The sequence below is a fragment of the Argentina silus genome (assembly GCF_951799395.1).
Source record: "Argentina silus genome assembly, chromosome: 3".
Lineage (NCBI taxonomy): Eukaryota > Metazoa > Chordata > Actinopteri > Argentiniformes > Argentinidae > Argentina > Argentina silus.
This window is the reverse complement of record NC_139657.1, coordinates 26,276,774-26,288,783: the sequence shown is the minus strand read 5'-3', so window position 1 is coordinate 26,288,783 and position 12,010 is coordinate 26,276,774. Positions and strand designations below refer to the sequence as shown.

The 12,010-nt window shown below is 39.7% G+C and overlaps 1 protein-coding gene across 1 annotated transcript in view; it reads left to right on the top strand.

Moving 5' to 3' along the window:
* Positions 1 to 2,633: 2,633 nt before the first annotated feature.
* skic8 (SKI8 subunit of superkiller complex) overlaps positions 2,634 to 12,010 on the top strand; it is a 12,730-nt gene continuing 3,353 nt past the window's right edge. The window contains exons 1-7 of the mRNA XM_083666543.1: positions 2,634 to 2,704; positions 2,943 to 3,003; positions 6,822 to 6,849; positions 7,587 to 7,692; positions 8,388 to 8,560; positions 11,053 to 11,201; positions 11,980 to 12,004. Coding sequence (XP_083522669.1) covers positions 2,992 to 3,003; positions 6,822 to 6,849; positions 7,587 to 7,692; positions 8,388 to 8,560; positions 11,053 to 11,201; positions 11,980 to 12,004 — 493 coding nt within the window. The 5' untranslated portion in view covers positions 2,634 to 2,704; positions 2,943 to 2,991. The remainder of the gene's footprint in view (positions 2,705 to 2,942; positions 3,004 to 6,821; positions 6,850 to 7,586; positions 7,693 to 8,387; positions 8,561 to 11,052; positions 11,202 to 11,979; positions 12,005 to 12,010) is intronic.

Genomic DNA, 12,010 nt, shown 5'->3' with positions numbered 1-12,010 from the left:
CTGGTGACTGTGGAGGCCATTGGAGTACAGTGAACTCATTGTCATGTTCAAGAAACCAGTTTGAGATGATGTGAGCTTTGTGACATGGCGCGTTATCCTGCTGGAAGTAGCCATCAGAAGATGGGTACACTGTGGTCATAAAGGGATGGACATGGTCAGCAACAATACTCAGGTAAGCTGTGGCGTTTAAACGATGCTCAATTGGTACTAAAGGGCCAAAAGTGTGCCAAGAAAATATCCCCCACACCATTACACCACCACCACCAGCCTGAACCATTGATACAAGGCAGGATGGATCCATGCTTTCAAGTTGTTTACGCCAAATTCTGACCCTACCATCTGAAATCGAGACTCATCAGATCAGACAATGTTTTTCCAATCTTCTATTGTCCAATTTTGGTGAGCCCGTGCAAATTGTAGCCTCAGTTTCCTGTTCTTAGCTGACAGGAGTGGCACCCGGTGTGGTCTTCTGCTGCTGTATCTGCTTCAAGGTTCGACGTGTTGTGCGTTCAGAGATGGCCTTCTGCATACCTTGGTTGTAACAAGTAGTTATTTGAGTTACTGTTGCCTTTCTATCATCTCGAACCAGTCTGGCCATTCTCCTCTGACCTCTGGCATCAACAAGGCATTTTCGCCCCGAGAACTGCCGCTCACTGGATACTTTCTCTTTTTCGGATCATTCTCTGTAAACCCTAGAGACGGTTGTGCGTGAAAATCCCAGTACATCAGCAGTTTCTGAAATACTCAGACCAGCCCGTCTGGCATCAACAACCATGCCACGTTCAAAGTCACTTAAATCACCTTTCTTCCCCATTCTGATACTCGGTTTGAACTTCAGCAGGTTGTCTTGACCATGTCTACATGCCTAAATGCATTGAGTTGCTGCCATGTGATTGGCTGATTAGATATTTGCGTTACCGAGCAGTTGAACAGGTGTACCTAATAAAGTGGCTGGTGAGTGTATACATACAGTAAGCATTAACTAGCGCGCGGCATACATCTATCACTTGTGTTTACTAACGTGCATCTTACCTTAGACACGCCTGCGTGGCTGGCTGGGAGCCCCAAAACACTATGGGCGGAGGATGGATAGATGTGAGCAATAATAATGCCTCTGAGACCGAACCAAGATCTGATGACATTTGAAGAAAAAGGAACTGATTCAGGGATGATCTTTTTTGCTTGATTCTCATGTGAACAGCACTCCTTTGGCGTTATATTTTAACGGCGTAAAAAAACAGTCTCAGCGCAAACACAGGCGCTGGCGGTGGCAGTGACGGTGTGACTGAAATATTATTGCTATTTTCAGGACCAGAATTTTTCAGCGCAATTGAAGGCACTTGGCCTGCTCATTGTCATGAACACTCCCCTATTCCTCTTCTATTACCACCCACCTGAGCTCTGAGGAGACCTGCGTTCGTTTTGCCAGCTGAAAATAGAGCCCAATCCATCTTTCCTTTCTCAACAGTAAAAGTTGTCTCAATAAAACTAGGGTCAAATCACATCCTGAGAATGTCTCGTAACATCATCTGAATCTTTGATATCAAAGAAGCATCATATGGGATAGTGGCTGGGGGTCAAAGGTGATGTGGGGTAGTGCATAACCATAAACTACATCCACCTCCTTTTCACCTCCTCCTTCCTGACAACGCAGAGTGCAAGAACACAATTTGATATACACCACACTATTCTCCGTCCCCTATCTTAGCAGCAACAAACGTGCAGAAAAAAAAGTAATGTTACTGTTATGGTTTGAACCGCTAGCTCTGTATGGTCACTTTCTTTCAAACACTCTGGATTTAGTTGCTGGGACTCTTTTTGTAAAGCTGCCTGTAGGAGGGAGTTAGACCCAGCAGCACCCTGTAAGACATCAATTGCTCCTCAAATTCGCTTGATTTGGTTCCTAGGGAATCTGCTGATTACTTTCTACCCCACTTTAGAGACACACTTTATAGTTGTCCAACACTATGAAATCGGGGAGGGGACTGTGGATCTGTCTCTGTGCGTTCTTATGTTCGTATGTTCGTACGTCACATGGATATCTCGGACACCACTGGGAGGAAACTGATGACGAATGCTGCGTCTTGCCATAGAGATCTGGCATTTACAAAATTATTGCCGCAAGGGGAGTGCTATAGTGAATAACTGAAATTCCAAACTTTGAACAAGCATATCTCTTGTCCAGTTTGAGCTATTGTCAGGTGCATATTTGCAGCCCCTCACGAGCAACAAGTTTCTTATAAGGACCTATAAGCTCCGCGCATTAGATCTTCCGCTAATTAGCCCACCAAATTTTGAACAAGCATATCTCCTGTCCGGTTTGGTCATACATGCATCTCCTCATGAGAAACTAGTTTCCCATAATATGTAATGTCAGTACATACATCATTTGTGGGGGACAAGATGTTTACTGTAGACTTTTATTTTCTTTCATTGAGACTTACAGTCAATATTTTGTTATTGTCCAGTGTATAAGAATGATCTCACTTAATATCAACTCTGGTTAATCACGCAATTTTTGTGACTGCATCAATATCAGCGGAAAAAAAACTGTCTAATATATCTCACGTTTTTTTTAAATGTGTATTATATATATTGAGAGATGACTTTTATTTTGAAGTGTTCACCAAACCGGAAGTTCCCTTAAATGTGCTGTCATGAACATCCTCACATTTTACATTTTACATTACAGCAGCGCATAAAGGTAAACATCATATATCTATCTCATCGTAAATGTTTAAAGTGTTTCACCAAAAAACAGATGCTCTTATTGCCCATTCTGTCATGGGTCTTGCGAACTACTGAAGTTACAGAACTAACACAGCTTTTTTTGATGGAGCCAGCGTTAGCTAATTTCATACTATACTAGTAGCTGTCAGCTACTTTCAATGAGTGAGCTAGCTAATGTTTAGTTTGCTATCAACCATCTAAATGACTTGTAGTTTGCATTTCAGGACGTGTACGACTACGACTTGCAAGATTTGAAGGACAATGAGCACTCAAGTAAGTGATGATGGCGTGCAAAGCTAGCTAACGCTTGTTGAAGCAGCTATCTAGTGATTTTCAAAATGATTTATTGTACTCCTTGATTATGATTAATATAACACCTAAATCCGTGTTTCCCCTATCACTGAATATGGATCTGTTTCGTGCCTAAAACTTTTCGGCTTAGGCTACATAGAACTGATAAAACGTTAGTAATGAATGGCAATCCTAGGTGCTAATGTATGCGCCTCTGTACCCCGCATAAGAAAATATCTGGGGGAAACACAGACCAAATACCTTTATGAAAGTAGAACAATCTTGTACACCTTATCATAACCAAAGCAGTAGGACTTGTTACTGTATTGTTTTTGTTGACATGGATGATGTAAACAAAATGTACAGCTTCAAGTAGGCCAAATGTGTAGAAAAACTATTGCTGCTCTATGCACAACAAACTCAATCGACCGCCTAGCAACATGCGATGTCCTGTAACAATAAACTACTAAAATGGCTGTCAAGGAAGCACTGTTCTTCTCTGTGGTTCACAGTAGCCTGTGTAAACAGGGGCTTTTTAGCTAAATCTCCGCTATAGTTGAGATATATCAAACCACTTGGCCATCTAGCATGTTTCTTTCCATGTCATGTTGGTAGGAACGGTAGATAGCAGTTACTGAGAAACTTACCTCATGTTTGTGGCAAACCCTTACTGTTAACTACTGGTGGTTGACCAGGTTTGTAAATGCATCTCTCTGCTGTATGACAAGTCAAAAAGTATGAAAAATGCAATTCAACTGTCAATAGATGATTTGTCAGCTTTTGTCACTGGCTGGTACACTTTTATTTCGCCCAAATATGAAATCATGTCGCCAATTATGATAGAAAGCAGTTTGATTGAGCAGGGTTTTACATTGTGTGGGCGAGAGAAGGCTTGTCCCCTCAGCTGAAATTGTGAACTTTTGCACCCTATTATGACGTTTTTTAATAATAACAACCTATAGCACTTTAAACTGAAGTCATCTTCTCATCATCAGTAGCCTATCATTGATAGACAGGATCACACCTCCCCTCAACCCTCTCTAAATCACTGCCCATAACACCCATGAAACACTCCCTCTGAAAAGAGAGATCGTTCTGTCTGTATAAATGACTGACCCACCTCAGCATTGAGCCCACTAAATGTTTTTATGTATTCCATAACAGACAGTGTCGTTAAAACTTTTGAATCTATTTCATTTGATCTATTGGATTTATTTCATTTGTACAATTGTTCTGTAAGAGCATGCTCCCTATACACTCAGTGGCGATGTTTCAACTAAACCTGTGGCATAGTCATTGCCAAAGTCCTTTTTTGTGCTAGCTGATCTTTTGCGATTGCTGAGCTCACCAATGCTTTATTTTTTATTTGTAATGATGTGCCAAACTGCAGATTTTTGGCAAGCCTATGGTTTTGGCTGTTTCTGATAGTTTCAGATTTTTCAGCCTAATAATGGCTTCCTTGACATTCAATGACACCTCTTTGGTCCTCATGTTGACAGACACCAATTGCAAACTCCAACGGCAAATGCAAAGCCTAGAATCATTGACAGCTCTCTTGTGTCTGCACAAATGATGTGACGGAACACACCTGAATAACCAAAAACACCTGTCAAGCCAATTGTCCCATTACTTGTGGGTACCCTAAAATAGGTGGACTAGGCATAAAAAGTGCTGTAATTTCTGAATGGTGAAACCAATATGTACAAAAATACCATTAAATAAAAGCTGAGAATCTCTACTTTATTTAATTTACTTATAGTAATTGTTTGATTTAAAATACAAACTTTTGATGTGTCAATATGAAGAAAATGTGGGGCGCTTGGTGGCGTAGCACACTAATGCGCATGCCACGTAATCGCAAGGTTCCTGGTTCGATTCCGACCCTTGACATATCTTGCATGTTATCCCTCTTCTCTCTCACCCATCCTTCCTGACAATCTCTACTGTCTCTATCCCAATAAAGCAGAAATGCCCTAAAAACATATATATATATATATATATATATATATATATATGTTGTAGCCTACTCATTTGATCTCCCTTTTGGGCCGTTATGTGGACAGACACGTATTTGTGTTGTGCCTTTTTGAGTGCCACCTCGCAAAAAGGGGGTGTGGATGTAACATGTAAGCAGAAATCCTACAAACTGTTCCACATGACGATACAGGCTTACAGTGGCTTCGGAAAGTATTCTCAGACCCCTGCATTTTGTTGTTATAGACTAAATTAAAAATTAATAATAAAAAAATAATAATAATGTCACAATACACAATACCCCATAATGACAAAGCGAAACCATGTTTATTTTTTTATATTTCTGCAAATGTATTAAAATTGAAATACAGAAATAACCTCATTTACATAAGTATTCAGTCTTTTTGCTATGACACAAAATTAGCTCAGATGCAAAAATGTCATAAAAAAATCACTCAATAAGTTGAATTGAGTCCATCTTAATGCAAGGATAATAGTTCATGTCATTTTGGAATTAATATCTTTTTATAGGGTCTCTGATTTGCTGGAAATGTGTTTATTTGGTTTTACTACAAAGAATCAAGTTTAGTGCAAATCCAGAACATGCAATGCAGTTTCCGCACCTTCTCTCGTGTGAAGAATAATGGTAGCTGCATCATGTTATGGGTATGTTTGTCACCGGCAGGGACTGAGGAGTTTGTCAGGATCAAGAAAAAATGATTAAATATCCTGAGTTGGTCGTGACATTCTAATCTACACAGTGTGTAACTGATTCCTATGCAAATCACAGACTATAAAAACAAAAGATATTCATTCCGAAATCACATGAACTATTATCCTTGCACTCAGATGGACTCAATTCAACTTGTTGAGTGACTTGTTGAAGACATTTTTGCATTTGAGCTGATTTTAAGAGTGTCATGGCAAAGGGTCTGGATACTTATGTATGAGGTATTTCTGTATTTAAATTTTAATACATTTGCAAACATTTCTAAAAAGATGTTTTCGCTTTGTCATTATTGTGTGTGGATTGATGGCAATTTCTCTCAATTTAATGCATTTTTAATTGAGTCTATAACACAACAAAATGTGGAAAAAGTGAAGGGATCTGAATACTTTCCGTAGGCACTGTATATCCTTCAGTGGGGCACCTCCTTGAGGAGGCGAGGACAGGGAGGAATCCACCTCTTCAACAATGGATACGCTCTTATATGTGGCAACCGCTTATTGGTTTCCGGGTCACGGAGGACAGAGGAGGAAAGGATGGAATTTCTGATATTTGAGAGAGGGCTATAGAATAAGACCAAACGTTTGATTGATTGATTTTCATGACAATTAAGGAATTGTGAAAACATCAGTTGCCCTCCTTACTTGTAAGCTAGTTTGTGGTAACTAGCTAGCTATTCTAGCTAGTTATTATAACTTAAGTTGCTAATCGTAAACTAAGAAGTTAAATGACAACATGGTTAGCCTCTAGTTTTGCTCTGACAATATGATTGTCGCAACTTGTAACAAAGTTGAATTGGTAAACGCACTCACAAGTGTAAATACCCCCCACCTGCGCCATCGAATTGCTAGCTTTTCGGTGGCGTAACTGGTTAATATAGGGTGTTTCAGAGGGTGGTCTATGTGTTTCCCCAGATCTAAACTGGGTGTCAGGAGGAATCAATACTATGGGGCTGCAACGTGACACTAGCTAGCTAGCAACCGTACCATACTACACCTACCGCCCATATAGAGTGGACACCTATGTTACTAGACAACTTAAATGTAAGTTATGATGTGGTGAACTAACTGCAGTCATGTTTTGTTTTTTTACATTCCAGTACAGTATACTTTTCAAGCAAGAACATGGTGAGTAGCTATTGTATTGTGGTTGATTCTCTGCCCTGCACAGATTTTTACAGCAAATCATCTTTTATGACTCCATTGTTCTGTATTCAATTCTGTAGTTGTTTAAGTTATGTTGTTTATTGAACTTCAACCTGGATTGTGTTTTATGATTCTTCATGTGAAAAGATTTGAAATGCTACAGTCCTGTTATACAACATCCTGAGAGGTAGCCTAACATCTGAAAGTGCCCCCAGTCCCTAAAAGAGGAAATGAACATAACTCAGTTTTCCTTGAAATCAAATGTAACTAAAATGGAGGACGCAGCATTTTTGTCAAAATGTAGTCCCTGAACTTCCTTCTAGTTCAAGTCTAAAATCATTTTTCCCATAGAGATTTTTTCAAATGGCTAATTAAAAATAGTAAGATAGTGGTTTACTGTTTCTTGTACATGTTTTTTTCTGATTACAGTGTTTGGATCCGGTCAACTTTTATCAGTTATTTGGTTTTTAGTCAAAACTCTAAGATCAATAAGCTAAGATAAGTAAGATGGCTAACTTGGGACACTAACTAAACAATAGTTAATCTGAAATGAAAACGTACTGGACAAAAAAAACAAAGATTATATGTTGTTTGCTATTTGAAAAATTTACTGGGGATTTTTCAACTTGAACTGGAATCAAGTTCAACAAACTACATTTTGATGGCACACTTTGGGGCCCTTTAAAAAGTAAAATGTGGATGTGTGTTTTTCCTCACAGCCCATGACGATGCCATCTGGACAGCAGCGTGGGGTAGGAGTGAGAAGGATGGGTCGGACACCATCATCACCGGCTCTCTGGATGACATGGTTAAAGTCTGGAAATGGTAAACACTGTGGGATGTCTGGTATCAGCTGAAAGCACAGAAGCCTTCTGAACCAAGAGTCTCTTTGACTCCTGGTTTGTCTCCCCTGAATCAACTACACACATACTCAGCCAGGCCGAATAGGCAAGTGTGTGCCACTGCAAATACCAGATTTGCAACTCCATCTTGCTGCCACAACAACATGGAAGTTCCTACGGCTTAAGATAACGTGACCCTCAAGCTTCCTTAGCTAGATGTGGTATGACGGCCCTGTCAGAGCTTAATGACTGACTAATATGGAAGCTGTCATGTTTGCTTCCATATCGGTAACTAATGGAGCTCCAGCTACCTCAAAGCTAGCACGCTCTGTTGTTAGCTAAGTCCAAACTTGCTAATGGGATATTCCACTAATGTGACCTGTTTTTATTATCGGACGAATGTCTATATATGACTGTATAGAATCTTGAGGAAATTATTTGCCAAAATGCCATATTTTTTAAGTAGCAATATAAAGTGTTTCAAGCAACCCATTTTAGCTTTAAGCAGGAGTTTATCCCCGGAAGTGAGAATTGGACAATTTTCAAAGGAAGTGACTTTTTTCCTTTCCTACAGTGTAGGGGAATAGAATGACAAATTGATCCCTCCAAAAGAATGAATGCTCACACATCAACATAGGTTGCTGCAACCTAACTATTCACTATGCTTTCAACACTCAGGTCGGATGAGAAGCTAGAACTGCAGTGGACTCTGGAGGGCCACCAGCTGGGTGTGGTCTCAGTGGACATCAGTCACAACGGAGCCATCGCCGCCTCCAGCTCACTGGATGCCCACATCCGCCTCTGGGACCTGGAGTCTGGAAAGCAGATCAAGTCCATGGATGCGGGCCCAGGTACTGTCGTCCAACACTCAAGGCTCACCAGCCTGTCTGTACAAGCTGAGGTGCATGTACACTGAGGTTTGGGTCTATTCCATTGTCCTCAAAGGAATAGTGCCACATTTCGGACGTTAGTCTTTTTTTGCTCATATTTGCGTTCTTGAGCAACTTTGCTGCATCTCAGGACTAGCATTCATCCATGCTAGTTGAATTTGGTAGTTAACCCAAGCGCTGCTCTCAGTATATGGATCTTATCTGTAGGTAATACATGTGTATCGATATAAAAACACTTTTACATTTTCGCTATTATAAATGTAAAACTCTTATTCTTAACGAACTAAGAACACTTCCTGGTTTCCAATTGCCTATTAGCTAACATGATAACGTCCTGAATTGGCTATGTTGATTGTAGCACAGGTGTTCAGTGAGGTGTTAGGAGCAAATGTTACGGATAATATGGACCCTTCAAATAGGTATTTTGGTCATCTGCTTGAATTTTTACTTTCCTTTGATCAATTCCATTTTAACATTTGTCTAACATTCGGCTGACTATGAGCCTATATTTCAGTCATTGTATTTTTGAGATGGATTAACAGGCTAAACTAACATAGCTAATTATAATTAGGCTTGAAATATGATAATGGTTGACCTTTGAAGGTGTGGGCTAAGATGAATCTTTCCACCTTAGTTATCACTGTTCCAAATGTGTCTGAATACATTATACAATTATAAAAGAAATAGTTCCATTAGGCATTGCATTCTAAGATAGGATTGAGAGGCACTGCTTAGATGCAGAGCATCCTGAAGGTTTGGTACAACACAATAGGTATTGACTGGATATAGGATAAAAATGTTGACTGTAGCTATGGCAACAGGGTTGTTCTCAGAGCTCATTTGTTCAGAGACCTTTCCTCCAGAGCTTTCTCCCACTTGACTGACCATTGACCCAGTGCACTTGTAACTAAATGCCATGTGTCTTTTTACATTACTTACAGTTAAATACACTGACAATGTGTTCTGGGTCAAAGGATAAAAAATAATGCCCTGACTTTTAACTGTCCTTCCTTTCCAACTCCAACGCAACTTCTAAAACTTTGCAACTTTTAATTCGGTTTGAAATTGAAATCATTCATCTTGATAGTGATAAATACAATAGGGAATGATAAAGATGTTCAGGTGTACAGTTTCCACTTGTCATTAACATTTTAACATTGTTGAGACCAAGGTGGCGGTCTGGATCTCCAGGAGAGCAAGTCTCCTTCACTTGACTTGAAGACATGGATGTCACAGATATGTGTCAATCAAATAAGTCTTCCCCTGCATGAAGTCAAGCAAACTTCAGATAGTAATGGAATGGAATGTTCACTCTAGAAGCAATGGAAACGGAGTGCACTTCTCCCTCCGAGAAATCTACCATTGGAAGCCTGATTAATTGTGTGGTGTTTGAGTCAGACACTTTATAAAATTTTAATTTTAGCATAAGTCATTGACAACCTCACAGGGCAGTCACCATACAGACAGCCCAAATACAAGCAGCCCAATATAAGCCATTGTTAGTCATTACATTTTATAAGCCACAGCACATCGTCTCTGGAGAAACTATCCTGGAAAAATATCCTGTTTTTCAGTTTGTTGCACAAACCGGAGGATCTAAAATGATACAATGGGGAAATTCATAGGCAAAATGAAAACATGAACAAAATTAAAGCTACAGCAATATATCATGGACTCGTTGAGATTAATCTTATTGCAAAGCCTAATATTGAGGTGAATATAGCCTATTTTGAAAATTATATGCAAATGACAGAACCTTTAAGAGACAGATAGATAGATAGGTACTTTATTGATCCTGAGGGGAAATTAAGGCGTTAAATGTGAATATAGAACCATGCCAATATCGAACAATATCAAATGCTTAATGACACCTGGGATGTCGGCAATAGAGAGCACTGCTTTGATATTCTTCCTCATGGGGTTTAATAGTAATTACATTGCTTTGTGGGGGATTCAAACCCAACAAGTCAACATCCATGCAGACTGGCTTTGAGGGAATAAAAGAGAGGGTTGAGGGCATAGCAACACAAACTTCACTTTCATAAGAATTAGAAAAGACTTGGGATTGTGTTGTTGCCTCATCTAGGCTTTTTGGGGATTCCTTCCAAGTGAAGTTGATTTGACATGTTCACTCTGAGAATAGAGAAAGAGAGCCCAAGACCCACTGTATCTGGACGATGATGAGAACAAGACCCGCTATATGTAGACCATGATGAGACCAAGACCAGTTTAAATGTGACAAAACAATACCCAGACCAACCATAAACCTTTACTTTGTTCCTCCTCTCTTTCATGCTAACAGCTCAAGGGCAGAAAATACAACTAAAAACACACACCAGAATCCCCCCCCCCCCACACACACACACACACACACACAATGTTTTATTGTTATGGTTTGCAGAGTTTCTCCATAGTTTCTCTCTAAAATATGTTGTACTTTTTGTTCATTTCAGTTGATGCTTGGACAGTGGCCTTCTCGCCGGACTCCAAATACATTTCCACAGGAAGCCATCTTGGGAAGGTCAACATATTTGGGGTCGAAAGTGGCAAGAAGGAGTACTCTTTGGACACCAGAGGGAAATTCATCCTGAGTATAGCCTATGTAAGAAAATCAAGATTGGTTGTTGTATTTGTATTTGCCATTGACTGATTCTCGTAGAGGCATGCATTTTGCACACACACAAAAAAAAAATGTCAGTTATTTCGTAGTTAATTTCTCATATGATTACTAAAAGGAAAATTATTGTTTAAATGTATCTTTAATTAGACAGGGCCTTGACACATACACAACTACAGGCTACTCTGTTCCGTCAGTTGATTTAAAAAAAAAAAAAAAAAAAATTACCAACTAGTTCAGTTCTCGAGGCACCTGGGACCACTATCCAGCTGCACCCGATGTGGTATTGCCTCTGCTCCAATCTTGCGCATATTCCGGAACAGTAGCACAGTTATAAAAAAGTTGCAGTTGCTTTTCTTGTGCTCTGACAATTAAAAAATTAACAACAATAAAAACCACCATTGATAATATATAATAACTGGATGAAGTGAACTATGGACAGCCCACTGGCTTCCAATAAGACATGCCATTGTCACAGTGAAGCCAGGAAATGCCGTTTACGGGTGCTGGGGGTTTTTGGCAGCTCGGTATTATTTAGAAAATAGTACACAACACATGGTCTTCCTGTGAGGACACTGAAGAGGATGAATGTATTCAGCTGTCTTTCATTTTAGGCCTACCTCATTACCGCTCTCTCAAAATTAGAGCGATACCTCGAGCCGCGAAATAATGAGTTAATTTGAAGTAAAGTGTGTTCCCTTAGAATATTAACAGTGATGGTTCAACTCTCATGATTTCCTTTCTCCCATTATTATTTTTGCAGAGTCCTGACGGAAAGTACTTGGCCAGCGGAG